The sequence below is a fragment of the Indicator indicator genome, chromosome 10, assembly GCF_027791375.1.
Source record: "Indicator indicator isolate 239-I01 chromosome 10, UM_Iind_1.1, whole genome shotgun sequence".
Lineage (NCBI taxonomy): Eukaryota > Metazoa > Chordata > Aves > Piciformes > Indicatoridae > Indicator > Indicator indicator.
This window is the reverse complement of record NC_072019.1, coordinates 21,271,880-21,299,367: the sequence shown is the minus strand read 5'-3', so window position 1 is coordinate 21,299,367 and position 27,488 is coordinate 21,271,880. Positions and strand designations below refer to the sequence as shown.

Genomic DNA, 27,488 nt, shown 5'->3' with positions numbered 1-27,488 from the left:
CTCGGTGGCTGAACCACTCCGAGCCCTGCCAGCCCCAGCCGGTGCCGGGAGTGAGAGCAGAGACAAAAGAGCTTGTGTCCGCCTGCCAGCAGCCGGCCCCGCCGAGCGGCCGCCCGCCCAATTAAACCGTGCCCGCTTCCCATGCGGCAGGGGCGCCCAGCAGGCTCGCTGACCCCCTCCCACTGCCCACCAGTCCAGCGGGACCCCTATCCTGTGGGGCCTCCTCGCAGGCGCCAGCACTTTGGCAGCACTTGCCGGGCACACATACGCTCCCTCAGTCCCCCACCAAGGGCATATCCAGTGGCTCATGCTGCGGATGGGTCACCCCATCCCCAAGCATCTCCATTTCCCCCAGTTTCCTTGCAGCACAGGCAGCAGGGTGCTGAGCATCCCTCCCTGCTGCCCTTAAGGACCTGGTCAGGATGAGATCTGGCAGGAGCAGCCGTCGCCACGGTGGGAGCATCCGCACGCCCCATCCTGACCCGCAAGGCTGGTGTCACATCCACTTAGCTGGCTCCGAAAATCCCTCGCCCTGACACCTTGTTAAATACCCACCAGGGGTCACAGTTCCTAGGTTTCTTTTTCCTGCTTTTCCTTTACCCCGCTGAGACGTTTCGGTTGGCAGGAGCTCCCCCAGCTATTAGGTATCTTTCGGGGAACAAGAAACCTAGATCACTTACAAATTAATTTGGAGTTAAACCTACAGAAAATGAGAAACATGCTGCTTTGCAGGAGAGAGCGCTTGGCCAGCGATCAAGAAAAATACAACCAAACCACCCGATGCAGCATGCTCGGTGGTGGCTGGGGATAGGGGGCTGCACACTCAAGGTAGCCATCAGCTGCCTTTGGACACGTTTTAATGAGGCTGCAGCCTTTCCTCTCAATTAAAACTACAGCAAACAAACAGAAGAGAGAACCCTGTCCCTGGTGTGCAAGGGGACGTGTGATAGGACAGGGTGAAGGCCAGGGTGCAGAGGGAGGAAGCATGAGGAGCAGCACCATGGCATAGAGAGCTGCCTGCTTCAGTGCCTTTGCAGATGGGGATGAGGACCAGCCACAGGCATCACACATCCCATGATGTATGGACACCTTCTTACCAATAGTTAGGCAGCACCATGTCCCCAGGGCCACGGCAGCTTATGCCAGCACTGGTCCCCAAGGGGTGACACTATGACCCCTCTCCCCCATGGTGCCTTGTTGCCCAGCGGGGCCCCATCATAGCCCGTCTGGCCAACAAGGCACCATGGGGCAACGGGATGGGTGGAGGACCCCAAGCCCACCGGCAGGCAGGTGGGTGGAGGTGGGTGTGAGCAGCACACCATGCCAGGTGCTCCTGAAGGGCCGCAGGAGTGGAGTTGGCCCTCACTGCGCATTGTGTCTGCGGTGCGAGCGGCTGTGCCGGGAGGGGGCCGCGCGTTGGAGGCCGGGGCGGCGGAAGAGCAGTGATAAGATAAAAGGTCTGCTTTCCCATGCCGAGGAGCCGGGGCGGGGGGGGGCGCGGGGCGAGTGCCGAGGCCACCCAGGTTTCAAGCGCTCGGCCTCGGCGCCTGACCTCGGCACATTCAGAGAGCACTTCCTAAATTTGTCTCCTGTGTTCCTGACTCACAAGCAATTTCCTCACCCATAAAACGGCGTCGGCATGAAAGGACTGGCCGGGACACCAATTACTTGTCACCATTTTACCACCCCGCTGCTCACTGGTTTGCAGCCCCTGGCAATGCCTGCCCAGGATCTGCCCCCTCCCCTTGGAGCCCCTCTGCCCTGTGCCCACATGGGGCAGTTGGGGTCGCCTGTGCTGTGGGGAAGGTACTGTGGGGCAAAGGGATCCCCAGCACCCAGCACTTTATGATGCCCCCAGGCAGAACCACCCGATGTCTCTGGTGTTCTGAGGTATCCTCAAGGCATCTCACAGGCCAGCCTGCAAACAGAGAGACAGTGACCATCCCCAGGTCCCTTGGTCCCACACTGATGTTGTCCCTGTGCTGACGTTGTTGTCATGTTATTAAAGATGCTTCTATGTGGCTGTAGGGAAGGGAGCAAGGCTCCATCATTTCCACTGATGGTGGCAGACTGAGGCATGTGGACCCATGTTGGCACAGGCCATTGCCATTCAGATACCTCTGTGCCCTGCCTTGTCCCTGCTCCCTATACCTCTGTGCCACCTTATCTGTCTGTCGCCAGTATTCAGTGCCCCTAGCACTGGCATGTTCCCAGCTGCTCCCATGTGCAGAGGGCACAAGCTGGTGCAGAGGGGTAGGGAGCTGTGGGTGTCTCAGCAGGGTCTGAGCACAGCCAGGAAGGCTGGAAAGCCCCCATTCACCTCCCAGGAGCAAAGAGACACTGTGCAGCTTCGGCTGCAGCCTGGTCTTCCCCAGCGGCAACTGCCCACCCTTCTTGCAGCAAATTGCTCCCGGCTCCAGGCCGGCAGCGGGTGAGGTTTGCCCAGGGCCCAGCAAGCGCCACGGTGGCTGCTAAACGGGTTTTATGGTGGGATTTAGGGACTTTTCTGCTGGGTAATTGATTTGCCCAGGCAGTAAAAGATCAAGGAAGGGGCTCAGACAGTGGCTCCCAGCATCTGCCCACCAAGCAGGCCAGGGCACAGGCAACTTAGGGCATGGCCAGGGCCAGCGGTCCCCGATGCCATGATGCACAATGTGGGGTGACACAGCCCCACAGCAATGGGGTGAGCAGTACAGTTCTGTCCAGGAGCCCCCTTGCGGCACCCCCCCTTCCCTTGCATCCTCGCATCCCCCTCCCCAACCCCACCACAAAACAGCCCCCAAAGGAGACAAAAGGGGCTGTTTGGGGACCTGCCACCTGCTAGTCCCCATCCTACAATACCACAGTAAAGAGGCACCAAACAAAGGCCTTAAAATCCTAAAGGGGCCCATTCATTAGGGTGACAAAGGGGGAAAGAACTACATTATCATAATTAATCCCGGTGCTGGCGGTGGGTGGCAGGGCCCTCTGTCTTCCAAGGTGGTGTGGGGACGGCCGGTGTCACCACATCCACACACTATTGTGCGCTGTGGCCTTGTGGGGCTTAGGCGGGTTTTAAGCTCTGTAAACACTTCAGGACCCCCCCCACGGCTGCTGGGGATGCTGTCCTCCCCCCGGCCTCCTCCCCATCCCTGCCTGTGTATCTGCTTGCTCTAGAATCCCCCCAAAATCCTAGGGCTGGGGTGGCTGTGTCAGCCATGCCCCCTCAGTGCACCTGCCCCCAGGAGCCCCAGGTCCTGCTGGTGGTGCTGTCATGGGGTCTCACTGGCCACATCCCCTGGGCCATGTTCCACGGAAAATTACCCAAGGTGGGATGTGGCAAGAATCCCTCTGCTCCCTTCCTGGGGCTTTCCCTGACCTTGGAGATGGGGCTTTACCCCTTCCCTGCTATCTCAGCCCGATGTGGCTGAACCAGGTAGACTCTGAGGACCAGCCTTTCTTCTTCAGTCTGCTGCTGTTGGGGAGTCACAGAGAAACTGAGGCACAGTGCAGCACATAGAGGTGTGTGGAGGCTTTAAGGGAATCAGCCATTTCTAATCCCCTCGTGTGGATGCTGCCTCCCTTCCCGATCCCTTTGAACAGAGCATCCCTTTAGGACACAGAATCCCTTGGGACACCCACTGCTGGCCTGGAGAAGCAATGGGGCAGGGGACACCCTGACACTGTCTGTCCATTCAGAGGGCCCTCCCTGCAGCTCCATCTCTCTGGCCACCCCAATGGGTGTTGCACAGTTTCGGGGTCCCTGGGAGCCTGTCCCCGGCTTGGGGCCGCAGCCGGGCGGGCTGTGCTGGTGCTTGCGAGAGCACCATCTGGTTTCCAACTAACAAACGCCCGGCGCTGGCTCCCGGCAGAGTAGTTGCTGTTGTGGTGGAGGCTGTTTACAGCGTGCCGAGGCTCTGGCATGTCCTTGCCAAGTCCCCTCTGCTTTCCCCCGCCTTGGGCGCAGGGCTCTGGGTCTAAATGGCAGCCGTGCAAAGCTCGACTCCACACCCCAGCCCCTGCCCATCCTCCGCTTGCCCGGAGGATGCCGCTGCCCGCCGAGGCTGTTGTCCCAGGCTGCCTGTCCCCAGGGAGTGCCCGCTGCGGCGTGGCTCCTGCCCGCGGGGATTTTCCCGTTCCCTTTGCTCGACGGGGTGGGAAGAGCGGCACAAGGACAGGGGACAGGGTGGACTCCTTGGCCACGCCATCCACTCTCCGAGCGTGTGGGTGCGGTGCCCTGCACTCCCCAGCTCCCACCGCATCCTGCCAGCTAACCCAGGCATCTCCCCACTGTGGAGGAAAGGGGTGAGGGTGGGCAAGGCCCCTGCGTGGCCCCGACGAGAGGACGAAGCCCTGGGCTCCTGCCCTGCACCCACGGCTCTTGCAGCCACTGGTACTCAGGGTGGGGGCTGCACGGAGCCATTTGCCTTTAATTGAATTTATTTGTTACAACCCCAAACAATGTAAAGCAGGCTTCTCCCAGGCTCCAGCTGCCTGCCTGCCCATTAAAATACCATCTAGAACAGCAAATCCCCCCTCCCGCCTTGATATAAAACAGCCGGTCAGCAAGAAGCAGCAAGCGAAGTCTCCCTGTGCACAAGCCAATCCTCCACTCCCTGTCCTGCTCTCCCAAGGCTGGTGGCCCTCAGGGCTCCAAGTCCCCTCCTGGATGGCTTCAAGGGAAGTAACGTGCTTGCAGGGAAACCAAAAACCCCCAGCTCAGAGCAGACCCACTGTCCAGGAGCCCATCAAGGCATGGGCAGGCAGAACCCCCACCCTGCCCACAGGGATTTTCCAGCTGGGTTTGCAATCCCTGTGGCCATGGCAAGGTCTGGGTCTGGCCCTGTCACTGGGATTGCTACCTTCCCTTCAAAGCTTGGGATTCTCAAACCAGCCACCTTCCTGCTGAGCCGTGCACCCTGCCAGGTGCCAGGTGCCAGCTGGGATGATATGGGTCCTGGGGATGTAGCTGGTCCATGGGGACCACCGCAGCAGTGGGTGGGCACTGGGAGAAGGGTGTATGGCACAGAGCAGGCAGGGTACCAGGAATGATCGTGCCACAGACAGTCCTGTTCATGGTGCTCATATGCCACAGGAGCCCTGGGCTGATATGGGTGAGCCTGGCTGGGGAAGCCAGTCCTGCAGCACCAGGAGTACAGGTCCCAGGGAAATCCTTGGTAACCCAGGATGGGGCAAATCCAGCTCGGCCCTGGGCCCTGGCATACACCAAGCAGGTCTCCACTGATAATCCTATTGATTTTTCCAAGGACATTGTTGCTAGTTCCCCATCTGCATGGCATCACTGAGGGAACCCCAGGTGGAAACCAATAGTGACAGATAGGAAGCAGATGGAGAACATGGGTCAGAGGAACCGGTGGTGCTGGAGAGGAGGATGACAACTCAGTTTTTCAAAATTAAGTTCATAAAAAGCAGCAGCTGCCTGGTGGTGTTGTGGGTCCACTGAGGAAGGGGAATGGTGGGACTGCTAATAGCAATCAGGCAGCAGAAGTGCTGAATAGCTGTTTCCCTTCTGTATTTGGGGACATGCCAGATGCTATAGGCCTGTCACCAGACAAGGAGAAACCCTTTACATGATGCCAAAGCCCAGGAGAGCTTGGCAGCAGCATTTGGGGCTGGTGGGGGCTGTGGCTTGGGGATACAGAGGAGCTGCCTGAAGAACTCAGTTTATTTATTGGGGTTTCCCCCATTTTTGGTCATTAAGAAGACACCAGGTTGAGCATCACCATCATTGCTCCAAGGTGCCAGGGTGGGGTAGTGGGGATGGGGATGTATGTAGGGTAATTACCACACAAATTATTGATGCCATTTACCCTTTGCCCCTGCCCCATCAATGGGGGTTCTCTGTCCCCCTGCCCTCCATCCCTGGGGTATTGGACTTGTATCCCCATTGCAGGGGATGGGGTGGCTCTTTGGGCACACTCAAAGAGTAGGCCCCCCTCCCCCCCATGACCCTGTTGAAATATCTGGACCTTGGAGATGGCAAATGGCACTGGGAGTGGAGGGAACACCGCTTATGGGGTGGTGGAGTGGGGGGAAGTGGTTTGGTTTGGGGAAAAGGCATTGAGAGGGTACCTGGTCCTCTGGGGAAGGACACTTGGCCCTGGAAGGGGGGATGCTCATCCCTTGGGATGGGTATAAGGGAGATGCACAGCCTCTGGGAAAGGGAGCTGCTTATCACTTGGGGTGGCTATAGGGGTGCTTCCCAACCTTTGAGGAGTGGACATAGCAGGATATCCAGCACTTAGGAGGTTATGTGAAGGCACCTGGCCCTGAAAGGGACACCTGGCCCTTGGCATGGTTGTGGGGGCACTGACCAGCACTGATGGGGGCTAGGGGGAGAATGGCTAGACCAAGGAGGGTAGCTAAGGGGGGAAGTCCACCTCCAGGGAGAAGCTATGGGGTCACACCCTGTCCTTGGAATGCCCTTGGGAAGGATGTCTATTCCTTGCAGTTTGCTACCCTTGTAGGGTAGCTGTGGCAGGATGTTTACTCCTGGGGATGGCTATAAAGAGGATGCCCTGATTATGGGGTGCCCATCTTTGGGGGATACCTATGAGGGGGCTGCCAGCTCTTCAGCATGTGGGTAACCAGAGAATGCCCATCCCTGGGGGTGGCTATGGGGGAATGTCCTCTAGGTGGGGTTTGCTATGAGGGGTGCCCATTCCTTGGATTTGGCGGGGGGGGGAGGAGAGAGGCAAGGTGGGGGTGCACGCCACCGCGGGACAGTGAACCAGCCCGGGGGGGGGGGGGGCGGGGTGTCTGTGGGGGGCTGCTGGTCCCGGAGGCCGGGAGACCCGGGCACGTTGGGGTGCCGTTGCCCGCGGGTGGGGCCGGCCGGACCGGGCAGCCCCCGGTGCCACCGCCGCACTCCCCCCCGCGGCGGGGCCGGGCCGGGCCACGCAGGACGCGAGGGGGGGGGTGAGGGGGGGTGGAGGGGGGTGCCGCCGTGTGTGGCCGCCGGCGGCGGGCGCGCCGTTGCCTAGCAGCCGCGATGGGCGCTGCCGCGGCGGCGGCGGCCAATGGGAGCGGCGGCGGCGGCGCGGCCCCGGCGCCCCCCGCCCCCGCCTCCCCTTTAGAGGCGCGGCGGGCGGCCGGCGGCACACAGCTTTCCGCACCGGCTCCGGCATCGCGCTGCACCGCCACCGGCCCCGGTACCGGCACCGCCCGCACCGCGCGCATGGGGGCCGCCGCGCTCGGCCCCACATAACGGGGGTAGCCCAGCCCCGCCAGTCCCCCCGCCATGCCGGCCGAGCCCTCCCGCTCCGCGCCGCAGTCGCCGCCGCAGCTCCGCGCCGCCCGCCGTAAGCCACTGCCCGAGGTAAGAGGCGAGCATCGCCCGCTGCTGCGGGGGACCTCCGGACTGGGGATAGGGGGAGGGGGTTCGAAGAATGGCGGAGGAGCCCGGGGCCCGTGTGAGTACCCCAGTGTCTCCCGGCTCGGAGACCCGCTCGCTTCCTCGACATTGCGGGTATTAGAGGGGTCCCAGCCTAGCAGCCCACGGAACGTGGCCGCAGCGGGATGTCCCTTCCCCGGGCAGGGACTCTCCGTCTCTGCTCCCAGGCTGATCCTTTCCTTCTCCCCAGGGCAGGGCCGTGGGCCAAAGGGCCCCGCTGTGGCTGCGGGCCCGCTTTCAGGCGCTTCTCTTCGCCCTGGGCTGCCGGATCCAGCGGCACTGCGGGAAGGTGCTCTTCGTGGGGCTGCTGGTGTTCGGGGCACTGGCCGTGGGGCTGCGGGTGGCCTCCATCGAGACCGACATCGAGCATCTCTGGGTGGAAGGTAAGTGCGGCCACACGGGTTCAGCCGCCCGTGGGAACGGTCCTGCTCCCGGTCGCGGCTTTGTGTCCCCCCTCGGGGGTGGGGGTACAGAGGCGCGGGGCCGGCCGGAGGCAGGTGACAGCGCGGGAGGAGGAGGTGGATGCCGCCGGGTTTCCTGCGTGCGGGGCCGCGGATGCTGGGGAGCGGAGGTCCCGTCTGTGTGGATGCGTGGTGCTGACTAGCAAAGGGACTCCACGCGTGTCCCGGCACGGCCCCCAAGCCAAGTTGCGGTCGCGTCCCCGCAGGAGTGGATACGTGCGGTTTGGATGGTGTTTCGGGTTGGCTGAACCCGTGGGTGTTCTCCCACGCGTGGGGATCCCCTTCCCGCGGCGCCACTCCCCGCCGCCAGGCCCTTTCCTCGCAGGAGGAGCCCCCGGGGCCGGTCGCAGCTCCGTACCCCAGCTTAGGACCCTTGCCTGGAGGGGACAGAGGAGCGGGCAGTGTCAGGCTGGAGCAAATCTTCGTTTCCGAGTGGAAGCGGCTGATCCCCCTCCTTTGTTATTAATAACTCCATCGTGGATTTTTTTCTCCCCTCCTGCAGCTCGGCTTCCTTGGTGTTGCGATTTGTTTTCCCTGTGCCTCACTCCTGCTTTGGGGATCTCGGGGAGGAGGAGGGGGCAGCACCCTGTATGGCACCCCACACTCCCTGCCATGCCCTGGCCCGGTGGGGGGGTTCTCTTAGCCTGGGGTCCCCGGTGGGGTGCTGTGCAGGGGCAGATGTTGCTCAGCGGAGGGGTGTCAGCCATCTTTGTGCGGGAGCGCTGCCTCCTCCCCCACGCCCCGCTCCCTGTGTGGTCCTCAGCTACTCTTGGATTTGGTTCAACAATAGAAGCAACTTTGCTCTCCCACCCCCTTTTTTTTTTTTTTCCCTTTCCTATTAAAAAAAAAAGGCCTGTGCTCCCTCGCTGCTCTCACACAGATGCACGCACGCACCCCTGCCCAGGAATGCCTGGCTCTCCCACCTGCTCCCCACTCCCGAGGGGTGTTTGTTCCCCTCCAGATCTGGTCTCCATCACCCCTTTCCTCTGCAACACGTAGCAGAGAAATCCAGTGGTACCTCCCGGACCGGCCGGTGCCTGAGCGGTGCCTGCGCGAGGAGGGACACTCTCCCTCCGTGGCTCCTTGCTCCGGGTCGTGGCTCCGGCTCCATCCGATTTTTGTTGTGCTTTTGGGGTTGCAAGGAGTCAGCGTTTCGTGCAGTTGCGGCCGGAGCTAGGGAAGTGGCTGTGGTTGTTCCCTTTGGAGGGGAATGGGACTTGTGGAGAATGAGCAGGATGGGGAAGGGGCCGAGCCTGGGGCCCGCTGGAAGTGCCCAGAAACTTGGCTTTTCTTGCACACGCACTCTGTGCCTTGCTGTGCTTCTGTGCTCGCATGGGTATGGCCAGAAGGTGCTGCAGCTGCTCGTGGGGGATATTTCCCCCATGCTGTGGTGTGGCTGTAACACGGGTGCTGTCTCTTTCTCATGGCTGAGATATCTTCGGGTAGTGTCGGGAGCTGTTTGGGGGTTTTTGTTTTGTTTTGCCCCACAGTGAAACACTGCTGACCTGTGGTGTCCTGCCCCTTTCCCAGGCAATGAGTGCACTGGAGTATGCACACAGCCCCCACAATGGATCTGTACTGCCTGGGGTAGGGATGGTGTGCAGTACTGGGGTGCTCTGCAGGGTGCTGCTGCTCAGATCTCCCCCTTGGCCTTCCTGGGATGCCTTTTCCTTCAGGAGTGTGCAACTGGGGCAGACCCCATGCCCTTGTTACTGACTAGCATGGTCGCAGCGTACTAGGGAAAGCTCAGATGCTGGCACTACCTGCAACTACCATGGACAATATGGCTGGGGTGGCTTTAGTCCTGCACCCTGTGTGGGTCAGGATGTGGAGGGAAGGTTTACAGTGGCTCTTTTGGTATTGTGTATCAGCTGTGGGGATGCTTCCCCTCTCCATAACCATCTTTGGGTCTGTTGCCTCTACACTGGTCTCTGTGTCTGCATTTTTCTTGCAAGACCAAAGTATCCCTTGATGTCCTCAGGTGTATCCAGTCTTCCCTGATCTTTAGATCCCATTCTGCTGGTGTGGGGTGTACAATACTGGGGGGCAGAAGGGTCTGGGCTGCCCCTGGGAGTAGGACAAAATTTCCCAGACTGTGTGGTTGTATCCTAGGCATTTGAAGCTTCTCTGGGATTTTTCTCATCCACCACTTTCTCCTGTCCCTGGGTGTGTGGCAGGGTGGCTGATCTGTATGACCCTCTGCTGTGAGGGCTGTGCCAGGCTGAGGTGGTGCAGTTCTTAACCCTGGGCTGGCAAAGCTTGTGCCCCATCAGCCTGCCCTCAAAGCTTTGGGACCTCCAGGGTGCCAGGGCACCCATCTCTTCCCTTCTCTGAGTATGTGAGGAGGTGTTCACAGGGGCATAGTCCATCCTGCCCCTGAGGCAGAACTGTGGGATGCCTAAGGTACAGGGCATCTATGCAGAAAGTCCCATCATCATAGGCCAGTAGATCCCAGCTCAGAGGCAGGGTGGTTGAGGGTTCCAGGAAGCCTCTGATGAACCCCTGAAGCAGGTCTGCAACCAGTCACCTGCATTCGCCTGTCCAGGTTGAGGGATGTGGGTTGGTAATGCTCTGGCCAAAACCACTTACCCAGGTGAGGTCCAAATCCTGCAGGAATGGAGCATGACCCTGTGCTGAGCTTCCCCTTCTGCAGGCTGACCTCAGTCCTCCAGGAGCTGGCGAATCTGATGGGCAGGGGAAGAAAGGGTGCTGCTTCCCATGGGGGCACTGTGCTGCTGTATCCTGCCCCCCCACCCAGGGGAACACAGTGAGCAGCCCTGCTTTGGCCCCATGACTGGTGTCAGCGTTGGGGACATGCTGATGGCAGCTCCTTTGATGGGTTCCCCTGAGCCTGGACTGTGACCCTGGCCACCGTGGGAAAGTGCAGGGTTCCCTGTCCCAATTCAGGGAGTGTCCCCAGCCCTGTGGTGTGCCTGACCCATGTCCCTGTTTGGGAGATGGAAGGAGGCCATGTCACCCCATAAATTGGACTCAACTGTGGAAATGTTCAATTAGGCTCCTCCAAAGAAATTAGCCACTCAGAGACTTTGAAATCCTGGCTAGTGGCGAGTGTTGAGTTACCTCTAGACACCTGGCAGCTGTTCCCGGCTCTCCCAGGGTGTCTGCAGGGCCAAGGGGCCGAGGCAGTGAGCTCTGGGCAGGCAGAGCCCTGGGTGGTGAATGGGTCTGCCTGATTTATAGTGCTGAGGGCTGGTTCAAAGGAAGGCCGGGTTAATTCCTAACCGGAACAGCCGAGTGCCCCGCGCAGCCGTTGTGCTCCCAAAGAGCTGCTGAGTCTTCCTGCAGAAGATCCTATGCCTTTCCAGAAGGAGTCCAGGGACACCCTGATGGGGTGCTGATGGGATGTGTGGTATGAGGATGAGAGGAATTTCCTGCTTTGTTCCCAGCTTGGAGTATGAAGCTGAGAACCCCATGGACCATAGCTTTGTCCTTCCTTGACCTCTGCAATAGGACCAGGCTACGGTGTCCCCTCCCTAGCACCCAGGGCAGGGCTGGGGAGCAGGTTGGGGCTCCCCCTGCAGCAGTGGCAAGTGAGAGAGGAGACCTCAACTGCCTCTGCCTTTGCAGAGAGAGGGGCATTGGGAATGGGAAAGCCACAACGAAAAGCCTTGACTTGGGGATTGAATGCCTTCCCCACCCTGCCTCTGCCCTGGGGAGACCATCTGTGTGGCCTCTCTTCCCAGCCCCTGTCCCTGCTCTGTATGGTAGGACTCATAGCGGGATGTGGGACAGCAGCTGTGGGGAGGAGTAGGGTGCTGTGGCCATTCTGGGTGGGCACAGGGAGAGGTGGGTGGTCTCATTGCTGCCAGCGGGTGGGTTTTGTGGGGTGAGATGTCGGTGCAGAGGCTGAGAAAGGAGTGGGTGAAGCTAGGGGAGTGTGTGGGGCTAGTTCCAGCAGCATGGGGGGGCTCTGATGGCAGCTGGTCCTGCAGCCAGGATAGTGAGACACCCTCTGGAATCTGGCCTGAGACAGCTTTACACCCAAGGGGTAGCTCCTGGGCTACCATGTTCCCACACTGTCCCCAGATTGATCAGATCCAGGGCAGGGTCCCTGCTCCTCTCAGGGTGCAGTGACACAGGTATTGCCCCATGGGGAGGGAAGAGACGTCCTGAGGTTCCAAGTGATACCTGGCCTGGTAGGATTTTTCCTTCAGGATTTTTCAATCCTCCTGTTTGCAGGATCTGAGTGTCCTGGAGACCCTCTGCCCCCATTCTCAGGGGCCTGAAGGAGCAAGGGGCATCTGAGGCATTGCTGCTGTGGAGTGCTGTGGCCCCTGTGGTCCCAAAACCCCTTCTGCCTGGCTCTGCCCTCTGCTTCAGAGCACCTTCTCCCTCGCAGCCCTAGCCTTTCTTCTTGGTGGGGGCTTACTGAGCAGCCCCCTGCCCACCCAAAGGTGGGCTACAGGCAGCTTGTCTTTATTTATCTTTGGGAGGTGAGCACAAAACCTCTTGCTTTTCCTTTTCCTTTTCTTGACAGCTCGGTCAGCTTTTTTGGGCTGGAAAATTTTGCTAATTAACCCAAGGAGACTGGAAGACTCTTCACAGATGGCTGTGGCTTATCTGCCCCTATCCATTTTGTTTTGCTTTTCAACTTAAAATATATTTTTTTTTTCCTAGAAAGTGGGGGATTTTGTGGGTTTTTTTGTGTGTGGGTTTTTTCGTTAGTTGTTGGTTTGTGTTGGGTTTTTTTTTCCCCTTTAAACTTCGATGTATCCACAGACTTAGGGAAGGGGCTCTTTTTTTGCGTTTTAAATGTTATTTGGTGGCTGGGAGGGGGCAGCGGCAGGGCCCGAGAAGAGGGTTTTATTATCTGCCTCTCCCTCGGGCCTGGAAAAGTGGTCTGAGTTCAAAAAATTCATTTCTTGCCTGAATGAAGCCAGCAATGTGGAAAAATTTCACCATTCAGAGGGGGATGAATGTATGTTTCAACCACACATTAAGTGACATTAGCAAGCAGTGGAGTGCCTAATGTGGCCATTTTTCACAGCAGCCAACAGAGGGGGTGATTAGCATAATTAGTACAGGCAGCCCTATACATATGGAAATGGCAAATGCCTAAATGCCAACACCAGTGGAAATTTATGTCAATGCTGACAGGAGTCTTAGCGGTGAATAGTTCCCAACTGAATCCCCTCTCCCCCCCTTTTTTTTTTTTTCTCTCTTTTTTGGGGGTCGCGCTCTCCCCTCGGTGCCGGCTGGGGCGGTGCAAGCTCCTGGCTGCCCCTGCTTCCCCGTACTGGGAACCGCTGCCCCACGATTTGGGGTAATAAAGACATTAATTTAGCTTTGCCGTTAAACAAAAGGGTTTGGCTGGGGCCGACGGCTGGGGAGCTGGCCCCAAAAGGGCCCTTTCAGCCCCTCCACCACTGGCTTTTTCAAGACATCCCCCTCTTCTGCTTCCCCTCTTGACTTAGCCAGGCAGTGGGAGCCCCTTCGGTGGGGCCAGCTTTGGTTGGAGATGCCAGGGCAGCAGCAAGCTCTCGTTCATCCCCCAACGCTGCTGCGGACACCCATCTGCCACCCCCCTTCCCGTTCCCTGTGCCATGGGGTGAATGGGGCTGGGAGGACGTGTTTTGACAGGATGGGGCCGCAGGGCTTTTGGCGAGGCTGGCGGTAGCGGCTGGGACAGGTAAAAATGGCTCTTTCAGCGTGCCCTGGGCGAGACTTCCTCTGGAGCAGCATGGGTCCTTTCACTGCCTCCCTAATCCAGCTAATCCGCCCCACAACACTTTGAAGGTGGCCTCCGGCTTGCGCACAGCTCGGCACGGGGAAGCGACCAGCCAAGGGATGCTCGGGGCGGTGCCTCGGAACCCCCTTCTGCCAGGATGCAGGATGGGGCTGGGATGTGGGGTGGTGCAGGGGATGTGGGATGGCGCTGGCATCTCTGTGATGCCCCTGGGTGCTTTAATTACCCAGGGGTGCAAATGGGATGCCTTTGTTCTGTGCTGTGAGATGGTTCAACAGTCTAGTGTTTGCCCCCTTAGGGGCAGGGTGCTGCAGATGGACAACCCCATGGAGATGACTTTTCCGTAGGGATCTTGGCATGACCTTGCCTGCTCCTCTCCCACCCGTGGACTTAGAGGGAGTTTTCTAGCCCTGGCATTGGGATGTTGTGCTGCAGAAACTGGACTGCTCTCTGGAAACCTAATTCCCCTCCCCCATTACTGCCAAAACTCTTCTCTTGCTGTGGGGAAATGCTGGAGATGGGGTCAGGGCTCCAGCATTCCCCAAGCACCAGCCAAATCTGGGACTTGCCACCATTTGTCACCGTATCCCATAGCCCCGTAACACCGGGCAGGAGGACAGGGTCTGGGTTTTGGAGACCAAATTGAGAATGTGTACCCAGGCATGCTCTTTGCCTGCCACCCTGTCCCATTTGGGTCACCCATATGGTGGTGACAGCTGCTGGCAATACTCAGCTGCCCATCCATGGAGCAGTGGTATTGCTGTTGGTCTTGGCCTCCGCCCACCCTGGGGGGACACAGAGTGGCCCTTGCAGCAGCATGTCTCCTTGGGGGAAGCTAGTGCCTCTCTGTGGCCCCCAACACTTCTCCTGGCCCTTTTGCCTTTGCCAGGCAGGGAGGGCTCTGTGTGGGGCTGGCAGCCTGCCTCGACCCACTGCCCTCTGGGTGCTGCCCAGGCATTGCTGCTCTGGTGTGCTCAGCCTTCTGTCCCCCACATAAGGCCACCCTGGGACAGGGCTCTTGTGGGGCCTGACAAGCTTCTGCCCTGGGTAGGCACAGCAGGATATTTCCTTGCTGTCAGGCTTGCTGGGCATGGGAGTGAGCCCCAAGAGGCTTGCAGCTATGGTGGGGGCTGCAGGATTTGTCATGAGCTCTTCTGACCCCAAGCCGTCTGAGCTGAGTTCCATCTGTGCCGACAGTCCCTGGAAGGACGTGAGGTGATCTTGGGTCAGACACTTTCAAAGGTAGAGGGATGATGCAGGGGCAGCTACTATGTCCTGGCTAGGAGTGGGAGCAACCCCTTCCCCTGCCTCACCCTGAGGCTGGAGGGTGTGGGTGGGGCTGCCACTGGGTGAGGATGAGCTGGCTGCAGCACTGGGGCTGTGACTGTGGATCCTGTGCCACGAGGGTTTGGGGAGCAGTGGCAGGGGGATGGCTCAGGCAGGGTGGCCAGGAAGGGGACAGGGAGGCTCCCGCCCTGCTCTGTAATTTTGTGGCAGATGCTGTAATTATGGGGAGAGCTCCCCTGGTGTGGCCTGCGGGCAAGGGGCAGCCACACACGCAGCCACCCTCACTGCTGGGGACCGTGTGCCATCCCTGACACCCACACTCTCACAACTTAGGCACACTTGGAGTCTGTTCTGCGCCCTGGCTGTTTGGGGTGCCAGTAGGCGTGGAGTCCCATCCAGTCCACACTGCTGCATGCCTGCACTCTGTGGCTCCCCTGCAGCACAAAACTCTCAGCCAGTGGTACTCTGAAGTGATGCCTGCCCCAAGGAGGATGCTTGTGCAAAGCACAGCTGCTTCCGGGGATTGTCGTGCCCCCAGGCCCCACCATGGGGCTTTGGGGTGGTGTAGGGGTCACTTTGTCCAGTGTGGAGGTCTGGGTGGGGTGAAGCCAAACCTCAAGGACTGTTAATAAGCAGAACTGGGCGCCTCATTGGAACCAGAGTGCCCTTTGCATGAAAAAGCCGAGGGCTTCCTTTGTTAATTGGAATTAAAAAAGGAAAAAAAAAAAAAAAAGAGTAAGGAAGAATTTATATACAGTTCCTCCTTAACGTGCTCATTGTGGGTATTGGGGTGTCATCCCCTGCCGGTTGTGTCCCTGGCTGGGGGGCTGCATGCAGCATGGGGTGTCTCGCCCCGCTTTGGGCCCTGGCTGGCCGGCCGGCGGGCGCGCGCCTGTTTGAAGTGTCCTTGGCAGCCCTGTGTGTGCTGCCTTGTCTTTTCATGTTGCTCTTTGGTTAATTAGGGTGTTGGAATTTGAGGCTTCCTCACGGCCTTTGAAGCTTGCTGACGGCTCACAGTGCCCTGTTCCAAATTAACACTAATTACAAGGGACGGCTTTTTATTTTCTCTTTTTTTTTTCTTTAATTTTTTGGGGTGCTCCCCCTGACTCCATGCTTGCAGATGTGATGGGAGGAGATGCCCATGGGGCACAGCAGGATGTGTCACCTGGGAGTGGTAGTGATGCTGGGCACCCCCTCCCCCCTCATCACTTTGTCCCACCACCCCCTGGGTTCAGCGTGGGTGGCGCAGCTGAGATCAGAGCAACTCAATGCACCTCCTGCCTGACCTCCCAGCCTGCCAGGAAGGGGATGGGTACCCTGTCCCCCACACTGTGACACCCACCCTCCCTGTGTCCTCATCCTCTCGCCCCGGGCACTACTGTCCCCTCTGACATACACACACAGAAAGTCTGTGTCTGTGTGTCCCCCCCCACCTCCTTCCCTGGCCCTGGCACAACCTCTATCCCAACTGCCATCTGATGGACACCAGCTGCTCCCCAGCCCAGCCAGAAACAATAAAGATGCTTCCCCCTCCCCATTCCCAAAAAACAGGAAAAAAAAAAACAAAAAAGACCCAGAAAAACAAAAACACCAACCCATATAATAAGTCATTAAAAGGGAAGATTCTGCTCCTTATTTGTGGTCTCGCTCTGGCCTCCTCGGCACTGGCGGGGGGCCAGGCCTGCCAGGGCCCCCGCCTCTTGCTGAGGGAACATCCTGGTGCGCATGAATTCTGCCCCCTGCCCCTGCCTTTTACCCAGTACCTGGGGGTTGGGCAGGAGCTGGCCTTCCCCTGCCAGCAGCACTGCCTTGAGGTGTACCCCCATGTTGGGGACCCTGGGTAGGCACTAGTGTGGGGGTTGCATGCATTATCCTTCCCCCCCAGGCTGGGAACAGGATGGCCAAGTGTTGCAATTGGGGGTTCTCAGGATCAGCCTCCCAGCCTCTTCTGGGACATGTTGTCCCACCTTCGCCATGCTGGGAGGGATGGGAACCCCTTGTTCAGCGGGTTTGGGGATGGCTGTCCCTGGGTAGGTGCTGTGCCATGCAAAAGGCAGCTCAGGGCTGGAGCTTAGCACTGGCCGGGAGGGGATTTCTCTTCTGCGCCGAGGCAGCCACAAATGAAGTCAGTGGCTTCTCTCAGAAACCTCAGCCCTGCCATGCTCTGAGCTCTCCTGCTGCCATCGGGAACAGATCCCAGAGCCTCCATGGGAAGAGAGGGGTCCCCCTGGAGCTCTCCAGCACTATGTCCCTCCCCTGTCTCCAATCTCCTACCACAGCATCATGCACCTGTGGGGGCTCAGGGCTGTCTGCCTCTCCCTGTATCCATTCTGTGGTCAAAACACTGCCTGCCTTGAAATGCCAGGGAGCAGCTGGGCAGAAGTGGTGGCGAATGTGCCTGTTTTCACTCACTGCACTGGGTACCAGTTGCACTGGGCATCTTGCAGCACCCACCACAGCATATGGGTGGGAGTGGGCAGGATGTGTCCCATCCGCTTCACCAGCCATTCATCTGTTGGGTTTTCCCAGGGAAAGTAAAACCGAAGAGCCCCTCTGAGACTGGAAAACTGGACTGATTGGGAAATGGGAAATACTGAAAGCGGAATGCCTGGTCCGGTGTGGCTGGGATTCTCCCTGTTTGAGTCCACTGGGTGTGAGCACCCAGAGGATGCAGCAGTTGGGAAACCCCTTGGCAAGAAGTGCTACCTGAGTTAATGTGGCACCATCTGATGCTGCAGGGTCTCCGACTCGCCTGGCCTTTTCCCTGGGCATCCTGATGGGCTAGACAAGTAGGTGGAATGGGGGCTCTGCCAGCCTTGGCACTGATAGGGCACGTTGTGGTCCTCTCTGCAGCTGGCAGCCGAGTGAGCCAGGAGCTGCGCTACACCAAGGAGAAGCTGGGTGAGGAGTCTGTCTACACCTCTCAGATGTTGATCCAGACCCCGAAGAGGGATGGGGAGAACATCCTGACGCAGGAGGCCCTGCAGCTCCACCTCGAGGCAGCCCTGGCTGCCAGCAAAGTCCAAGTCTCGCTGTATGGAAAGTAAGTCTGGCTTCGGGAGTGGGCGGCGGGGACCCCCACCATGCCCTGTGTGTCCTCCCACCCTTTACTGTGTCCCCTGTGGGATGATGCCCGTCCTCAGCTCCTCTTTCTGCTTTTCCAGATCATGGGATTTAAACAAGATCTGCTACAAGTCGGGTGTCCCCATCATTGAGAACGGCATGATCGAGAGGGTGAGTGCTGGGCATGGCATGGCCCCTGCAGAGCTCCCCATGGGGCATTGAGCCCCCAAGGAAGGGCAGTGGCTGGGCTGTGGTGCAAAGGCTCCTTGTGGGAGGGCAGAGGTTTGGGCAGCTCTGGTGGTTTTAAGGCTATGCCTTTAATTAGTAGAACTGGGTGGGTAGAGGAGGTGACTTGATCCATCCCTGCTGACCCCTCACATTTCCTTCTGCAGATGATAGAGAAGCTGTTCCCCTGTGTGATTCTGACACCACTGGACTGCTTCTGGGAAGGCTCCAAGCTGCAGGGAGGCTCAGCCTACCTCCCGTAAGTGTTCTGGGGGAGGTTGCAGGTGGGAGCAGGGGCTGGGGGTGCTGCTGAGGTGCTGTTCTTCACCTCCCCATGCGACTTGGCCCTGATGCTCCAAGGTTCCACTGGTGCTGCTGCTTGTCCTGCTCAGCCCCAGGATGGTCCCACCACCACTGTGCATCTTGCTGGTTCAACACCCCAGGGATGGGTCCATGTCCTTGTCTGCCTGGCCTTGGTAGCATGGCCAGGAGCAGCCCAACCCTGCCATGCCATGCTATGCCATGCCATCATACTGACCAGGGATGAGCACACAGGGTGCCACAGGCAGATTCCTGGGGGCTGCAGTGCCACAATGGTGAAGAAGCACCTACACTCCTGTGCTGCACCCAGGGACACAGAAAGCACAGAGTCCCATGGGTGGGTGACTCCTGGCCAGCTCCCTGCACCACAGTGGTGGGGCTGGAGACGCCGTGCTGGGTGGGGGAACCCCCCCCCCCCCGCATTCCTTCTGTTTACGCCTGTGTTTGTCCGGGAGAGCCAGGCGGCTTGTGCATTGTCAGCAAACGAAGCCCCATGCTTTCTCATGCTAATGCTGCTCTGAAAGCTGCCCCTTGCCAAACAGATGAAATAGTGGCCTTATTCAGGCTGCTGCTGGACGGGAGGAGGGGGAAGGGGCCACAACATCCCTAGCCAGGAGTAGGGAACCAACTTTGCCCCCCCCCCTGCGCCCCGAACCTCAGGTTCTCCCCTTTGAAGCTTGGGGAGCAGCTGGGAGCCGGAGCAAGAGGGGCTGGGGTGGCCATGCCAAGTGGGATGTTGGTGGCATCATCTGCCACAGTGGGCAACATGCTGGGGCTGGGCCACATAGCAGGCAGGGTGGCACTCGCAGCAGCAGCGGGATCCATCTCTGCTTGCAGATGGGCAAGTGGGTGCCCAGGCAAGCACACCAGCTGAGTGCAGCCAGCCCATGGGGACTGTCCCCCTTTTTAACGCTGAGGGGCGAGTGGGGCGGGAGCTGGGAGAACAAAGAGCAGCAATCTATGGAAAGACAAAAGGATTTGCCCTGGCTCAGTGAAGCAAGCGAAAGCAGATAAAAGGGGCTCTCTTTGGAAGCAGCAGCAGCTCCAGTTGGTATGTGGGAATCTTGAGCGGCCGGCTCCGGCCCAGCCAGCCTTCATGAATTATTAGGCTGCGTTGCTCCCCAGAGCCCACACTCGCTTGGGGCTTTTTCTTTCCCTCTTTGGAGCGCTGGGCTGGGTTATTGGCTTTTTTGTGTGTTTTTTCTCTCTTAAAAAAGAAGCCAAGTGTGGCTGGGAGCTGGCCTCTGGCACCCCAGGCTGAGATGGAGGAGCAGAGCATCCACAGGCAATGGAAAAGTCTCTTTTCTTGGGTATCCAAGTTCTGCAGGGTCCTGCTGGACTCCAAGGACCTAGTCTGCACCCAACTGCCAGCACCATCCTCAGCCCCAGAACCGCTTCTGAGCCTTAAAACCTCCACCGTGGGGTTAGATGACAGGAAGGGTAGAGGGGATGCTGGGAGACCTTGCCTGCCTGCTCCCCTCTATCAAGATGTTAGCCTGCGGGCAGTAATCGGCCTGACTGCTCGCACAAAGCGGGGCCAGGCAGTGGGGCCGGCTCCCCCCGCTTTGTCCCAGGCTAACAGGATCAGGCACGCTACTTGACTCGGGCACGGCCCGCTGCACTGTGCGGGGCACGGGGATGCTGCAGGCACTCCCAGGAAAGGGTAGGGGATGCACTGAAGACTGATTCTGCTCCTCTGCGTCCTTGCACTCTGCCTTGAAAGGCATGTCCAGAATCCATGGGATGGGGTGGCAATGGTCGTAGTGGTACTACATGTGAGTTTCAGCATTGCCCATCACCTTGATGCCTCTCTCCTCAGGGGCCGCCCAGACATCCAGTGGAGCAACCTGGACCCTCTGCAGCTGATGGAGGAGCTGGGGCAGTTCACATCCCTGGAAGGTTTCAAAGAGCTGCTGGATAAGGCAGAAGTGGGGCAGGCTTACATGGAGCGGCCTTGCCTAGACCCCCGTGACCCCCAGTGCCCCCCCAGTGCCCCCAACAAGCAGAGCCAGCAGGTGCGTCACAGCCTGTGGAGATTGGGAATGGTGTGGGGGCTTGCTGCTCTCCTGCCCACCCCACAGTCCTGCATTCCTGATGCCTCCCCTCTACCCACAGAGCCCTGATATCCCAGCTGAGCTCTCAGGGGGCTGCCATGGCTTCTCCAGGAAGTTCATGCGCTGGCAGCAGGAGCTGATTTTAGGTGGCACAACCAAAGACTCCCAGGGCAAGCTGCTACGGTAAGAGCCACTGTGGTGTGGGTGTCCCAGGGCACAGAGCAGGGACCCAGCCACAGCACTCACTCTGGGGATGGTTTGGAGTGGGGTTCCTTTATCCTTATCTGGTGCCCATGACAACCTGCTTTGGCTGCAGGAGGGGCTGTGGGGCTGACTGTCTGGGAGTGTGTGAGGCTAGTAAGCCTGTGGGGCTGGCAAGTAGGGCAATGCTTCAGAGCAAGGTTGGGGGGCAGGATGCCTGGATCCTCCCCCAGGTATCTGCAGTGGGGCTGGGTGTCTTTGGGTGGGGGATGGATCCATTCCTGCATCCTGGGGCACGGCAGCTGGTCCCAGCAAGGTGCATGCCTGTCCCCCAGCGCCGAGGCCTTGCAGACCATGTTCCTCCTCATGAGTCCCCGGCAGCTCTTTGAACACTTCAAGGATGACTACGAGATCCATGACATCAGCTGGAGCGAGGAGAAGGCAGGCGCCATCCTGGAAGCCTGGCAGAGGAAATTTGTGGAGGTGAGCACAGGGAACAGCCCCCATGTGGGACTGGGTAGGAGTGAGCCTGTGTGTAGCATCCCCCTGCACCCAGGTTTTCATGTGGCCGTGGGTTGGGGACGTCTGGTGGGTCCCTAGGGTGACTGACACCCCGGGTGGCTCTATGGTGGGGAATGTACTGGGGAGCAAGGTGGTCCTGACTCCTTTAATGGGGTGTGTCTCTGGCAGTTGGCGCAGGACTCCATCCCACCCAATGCCACGCAGAATGTCCATGCTTTCTCCACCACCACTCTCAATGACATCATGAAGTCTTTCTCCGACATCAGCGTCATCCGAGTGGCTGGGGGCTACCTTCTCATGGTGCGTGTGCCCCCTCTCTCTGTCCCCCACAGTCCCTTTCTCATCACCTCCATCCCCACTAACCCACTGTGCATTTCCAGCTGGCCTATGCCTGTGTCACCATGCTGCGATGGGACTGCTCCAAGTCCCAAGGGGCTGTGGGCCTGGCTGGGGTCCTGCTTGTGGCTCTCTCCGTGGCCTCTGGTCTGGGGCTTTGCTCACTGCTGGGCATCTCCTTCAACGCAGCCACCACCCAGGTATGTGTTGAGGGAAGAACTTGTTACCATGGGGGTTGCAGGGTAGCCAGGTCTCCTCCCAGGCAGTGGCCATGTTTCCCCCACTGATGTCAGCTGCTCTCTTGCAGGTACTGCCCTTCCTTGCTCTTGGCATTGGTGTGGATGACATGTTCCTCTTGGCTCATGCCTTCACGGAGACCAGCCAGCACATCCCCTTCAAGGTTAGCACTGGGCCCTGCCCAGGGGTTCCCCAGTCCCCTTTGAATTTCATGGAGCTCCTCTCATAGCTCCCTCACTCCCTCTATCCCTGCAGGAGCGGACAGGTGAGTGCCTGAAGCGCACAGGGACCAGCGTGACTCTCACCTCAGTCAGCAACATGATTGCCTTCTTCATGGCAGCCCTGGTGCCCATCCCTGCCCTGCGTGCCTTCTCTCTCCAGGTAGGGCCAGGGTCCCTCTCCAGGGGAGCAGGAAGGGGTGGCCAGACCCCACTCTGACATGTTGCCCCTGCCCACAGGCTGCGGTGGTTGTGGTATTCAACTTTGCCATGGTGCTGTTCGTCTTCCCTGCCATCCTAAGCCTGGACCTGTACCGTCGGGAGAAACGTCGGCTCGACATCCTCTGCTGCTTCTACAGGTACCAGTGCTGGGCTGGCTAATGCTGACCCTGTGGGACCCCACTAGAGCCATGGGGTGACTCTGCTCCTCTCCTTCAACATCATCTTTTTACTACCTCTCCTCTTTTCCTCACTCTCTGCAGCCCTTGCTCATCACGAGTCATCCAGATCCAACCCCAGGAGCTTGCTGACGCCAACGACAACCATGCCTGCCACCCTTCCCCTTATGGGCACCCCGGCATGGCCACAAGCACCCAGATCACCACCACTGTGCAAGCCTTCACCCGCTGTGACTCCTCAGGCCACCATGTCGTCACTGTCTTGCCACCTACCTCCCAGGTGTGCACCTCACCAGCTGTCCTCCTGCCCCCCACCGACCCCTTGGGCTCGCAGGTCTTTGCTCCATCCAGCTCCACTCGAGATCTGCTGGCCCAGCTGGATGAGGCCAAGGGTGGGCGGGAGTGCGTTCCTTTGCCTTTCTGCCGCTGGAGCCTTGCTGACTTTGCCCGGGAGAAATATGCCCCTCTCCTCCTGAGGACCCGGACCAAGGTGAGGTGGGGACAGCCCCAGCGATGCCACCTGAGGTGAGTGGGTGGCACAGGACCGCCTTCTGACCCTTCTCCTGCTGTCCCCACAGGTGGTGGTAGCAGTGCTGTTTCTGGCACTGCTGGGGCTGAGCCTCTACGGCACCACCATGGTGCACGATGGTCTGTACCTGACGGACATCGTGCCACGGGACACCAAAGCACATGCCTTCATCTCGGCCCAGTTCAAGTACTTCTCCTTCTACAACATGTTCATTGTCACCAAGGGTGGCTTTCACTACCCAGGCGCCCAAGCTGCCCTGCTCAACCTGCACCAGGCCTTCAGCACCGTCAAGTATGTTGTACGGGAGGGCAACCAAGACCTGCCCAAGATGTGGCTCCATTATTTCCAAGACTGGCTGCGAGGTGAGGGACATCCCTCTTCTCCATCATGTCCCCTGCCTAAGAATCCTCACTCCTGCCTGCACCTTACTCACTGGCCTGGAAATTATTTCCCTGGTGTGTGGCAACCTGGGGAGAGTGGTGTCATGGTGTCCCCAAGCTGCCCAGAATGGCAAGCTGAGCCCCGGGGTTTCCGTACACCCATCCCACTGGCACCACGCTCCCCACCACACACAGGATACTAAGCAAGGTGATGTTCTCCAAGGGACACTCACCCCTGTGTTGTGTCCCCAGGACTCCAGGCCACTTTTGACAAGGACTGGCAAGCTGGGCGGATCACCCATGACAGCTACCGCAATGGCTCTGAGGATGGGGCGCTGGCCTACAAGCTCCTAATCCAGACCGGCAACAAGAAGGAGCCCTTCAACTTCAATCAGGTGCGTGGGGCCGGGGCCGGGGTGACTGGGCTGGGGATGACGCTGTGCCTGCTGCCCTGCTCATCTCTGCTCCTGTTTTCTCTCTGTAGCTGACCACACGGCGGCTGGTGGACGAGAACGGTATCATCCCCCCTGACACTTTCTACATCTGCCTGACGGTGTGGGCCAGCAACGACCCCTTGGGCTTTGCCGCCTCCCAGGCCAACTTCTACCCCCCACCACCCGAGTGGATCCATGACAAGTATGACACCACGGGCGAGAACCTGCGAAGTGAGTGAGAGTGCTGGGATCCCCATGGTCCTCTCCACCCCCTGGCATCCCCCCTGCAGAGGACCGTCATCCCATCAGCATTCTCCAGTAGAAAAATTGCCCTGCTTTGCCATGCTCCACACTCGTCCCTCTGCACCCTGACAACTCCACGGCATACTCCTTAGCATGCAGCAACACCACCTTGCTCCAGCCCATGAGCATCTTACGGCAAAGCCCCTCCTCTGCTCTCCCTCTGCCCCACAAACATTATCCTGCAGAGAAACCCTTTGCTCACTGGAACCCCCATACCCCACAAGCATCCTGCAAGCACAGAAACCCCCTCTTCCTTGCCCCCAGTCAGCTCCCCACAGACTCCCCAGCCCTGTGGTATCAAGGTGGTGTGGCTGGGGTGACACTGTGCTGCCCATACCCTCATGCTGCCTGTGCTCTCCTCCCCAGTCCCAGCAGCCCAGCCACTGGAGTTTGCCCAGTTCCCTTTCTACCTGAGTGGGCTGCGTCACACTGCCGACTTTGTGGAGGCAATCGAGAGTGTGCGAGCCATCTGCCGGGAGGCCGCCCAGCGTCATGGGGTGTTCAGCTACCCCAGTGGCTACCCCTTCCTCTTCTGGGAGCAGTACATAGGCCTGCGCCACTGGTTCCTGCTAGCCATCAGCATCCTGCTGGCCTGCACCTTCCTCGTCTGTGCCCTGCTGCTGCTCAACCCCTGGACGGCTGGCATCATTGTGAGTATGCACCCGGATGCATGGGAACAGAAGTATGAGTGGCCATGCTGCCTTCCTGCTGGGTGAGGACAGGGACATGCTGCCCTTCTCTCATCTTGCTGGGAAGACCTGGATATCTGTTTTGGGATGATGGGGCAGCCAGGGACACCCAGGGTGGAAGGGACACCCATATGTAGGTAGCAGTGGATTGGAGACACCCATGTGAAGGGATCAGGGACATTGCTTGTGAAGGAAACATGCAGAGAGGTCAGGGGTCTGAGGACATCTGTGCAGAAGAGGTTGAGGGAAACACCCATATGCAGATGGCAGTGATTGGGGCACTCCTATAGAGGGATCAGGGACACTTCTTGTGAAAGGAATGTATGTAGTGAGCAGGAGTTTGGGGACATCCATGCAGAGGAAGGTGAGGGCCACTTGCATTAAATGGGACAGAGAGATACCCTCAATAGAAGGAAAAGGAGCAATGAAATGAGACTGCCCCATATGGAGGGGTAGGACGTGGCACACTAGGACAGGGAATAGCTAGTCAGATCAACCTGACTTCACCATCTCCCTAGGTCTCAATCCTGGCCATGATGGCGGTGGAGTTGTTCGGCATCATGGGGCTGATGGGCATCAAGCTGAGTGCCATCCCTGTGGTCATTCTCATTGCCTCAGTGGGCATCGGTGTGGAGTTCACTGTCCATGTGGCTCTGGTGAGCTCCTCTGCTCAGCTGCAGGGCACCCCAGTTCCCTCTCCCTAGCACCCTCACCCTCTTGGCTATGTGCTGATGGGTGGTCATGTCATGGGTGGCACATGGGGGTGAGCCCTGTGTGACATCCCTATCCCATGCAGGGCTTCCTGACAGCTGCAGGGAGCAGGAACACGCGCTCGGCCACGGCACTGGAGCACACCTTTGCCCCCGTGATGGACGGTGCTGTCTCCACCCTCCTGGGTGTCCTCATGTTGGCCGGCTCCGAGTTTGACTTCATCATGAGGTGAGCACTGGAGGGTGGCAAACCAGCCACTTGCTGCCTCCCAAAAGGTTTGGCAGTGGGGGCTGATGAGTGTGGCAGCCCCCCATGGCTTGTGAGACAGCTGGTAAGGATGTGTCTTGCTGAGGGCACCCACCTCATCTTGCATGGAGACTGGGAAGAATTGGAGAGATGGGGTGTGTGGTGTGGGAAGCCGTGTTTGGGGTGGGATGGGGTTCATGGCATCTGTCCCTGCTTACCCTCTCTGCGGGCTGCCCCCCCAGGTACTTCTTTGCGGTGCTCACCATCCTGACACTGCTGGGGCTGTTCAACGGCTTGGTGCTGCTGCCAGTCCTGCTCTCCATCATCGGGCCACCCCCTGAGGTAAAAAAAACCCATCCTGCCTCTGCCTGTCCCTCCCTGCCTCTCTCAATCCCCTACTGCCCCTTCACCCTATACCCATCCTTGCTTTGTGCTGCCCCAACCTCACTTCCTACCCACCTCAGCCTCTCACCCTGTAACTTCTGTTACCCCATCCTTTTCTCTGTCCCATATCCACCTTGCCCCACACCTGCATGACCCCATTCTTGCCTCACCTCACACTGTAGTCCCCACATCCCTCTCTGACCCATTTGACTCCATCTCCGCTTCACCTTGTAACTCCCTCACATAGCCCTTACTTCATCCTTACATCACCTCATGATCCCTGCCACCCCAGATTCTTCCATCCCTGTAAGTCCTAGGTCCCTCTGACATTTATCCCTCTCTCCCCAGGCATCCCCAGTGGATAATGTCTCCCATCTGCCTCAGCCAGAGCCTGTGCCCCCATGCCTGGGCCCCAGGGGGCTGTATGTCCGGCGTGCCCCAGCCTGGCCTGCTGCCTTCCCTGACCCCTCGGACACGGAGCACTATGCAGAGGGTGTGGGGCCAAGCAGCCCTCGGGGAGCTTTCATTGTGCCCCCTGCTCCAGCACACATCCTGCTGGAAGCTGGCAAAGACCCCAGCTTTCCCCGCATCACCGTGAGTGTCTCTGCCCACCGTAGCACCCCTAGCATGCCCTGGAAGAGGGTCATGGATAGAGCCAGGGGAGACAGGGGCTTGTGGGTCTTGGTGGGGTTGCCATAGGGAGGCTCATCATGCTCTGTGTCTCCCTTCCAGGTGCTAAAGCCCTACAAGGACAGCCCAGAGGTCCAAGGGAAGAGGGAGTCTCCCGGCCCACAGCCTGCACCCTCCCTGCCTTTTGGAGAGCCATGCCCCATACCACCCCAAGACCACGCACACTCCTCCCCACCAGGTCCACGACTTGCTCCTGCCACAGCCCTCCCCACCTATAGCACCCACCTGCAGGGTCCTGCTGGCAGTTATGCCACTGTCACAGCCACTGCTTCAGTGACAGTGGCCCTGCACCCCACACTGCCTGGCTCCTACCCCAGTTTTGGCCCTGAGGGCTTTGCCAGTGGTGAGCGGGACTGCCTGGAGGAGCCCAGTGTGTCCAGCACCGGTGGCACTGCTATGCCTGATGCCTTTGAGATGCAGAGCATGGGACGCCGAGGGGCAGGTGCCCGGCACTAGGTGAGCTTGGGAACACAGAAACTCTGCTCCGGGGCTCATGCATGTTGGCATGGGGGTGCAGGGTGGGTTTGGAGGGACCCGGATGACCTCCCCTATTCTCTTTCCCCATAGGTTACCAGCTCTGGGGCAGAGCATCTCCTCAGCATCTGGTGGGCACAGGAGGGTGCAGAGCGGGGTCACCCGCATAGTGCTGCTAATCACCGGAGTGGTGATGCCCCCTGATTTCGGCTGAGGAGGACCAGC

The 27,488-nt window shown here is 59.1% G+C and overlaps 1 protein-coding gene across 1 annotated transcript; it reads left to right on the top strand.

Annotated features, from left to right (window-relative positions):
- The first annotated feature begins 6,991 nt into the window (after window positions 1-6,991).
- PTCH2 (patched 2) lies at window positions 6,992-27,245 on the top strand. The gene is given in 25 exon segments (XM_054384544.1): window positions 6,992-7,061; window positions 7,064-7,218; window positions 7,220-7,343; window positions 7,522-7,776; window positions 17,702-17,891; window positions 18,013-18,082; window positions 18,304-18,395; window positions 20,277-20,472; window positions 20,573-20,694; window positions 21,048-21,195; window positions 21,403-21,534; window positions 21,615-21,770; window positions 21,878-21,970; window positions 22,063-22,188; window positions 22,266-22,384; window positions 22,508-22,913; window positions 23,002-23,314; window positions 23,585-23,727; window positions 23,817-23,997; window positions 24,436-24,719; window positions 25,277-25,414; window positions 25,555-25,697; window positions 25,958-26,057; window positions 26,448-26,693; window positions 26,832-27,245. Coding segments are annotated over 25 exon segments (4,416 nt in total).
- Window positions 27,246-27,488: the final 243 nt, after the last annotated feature.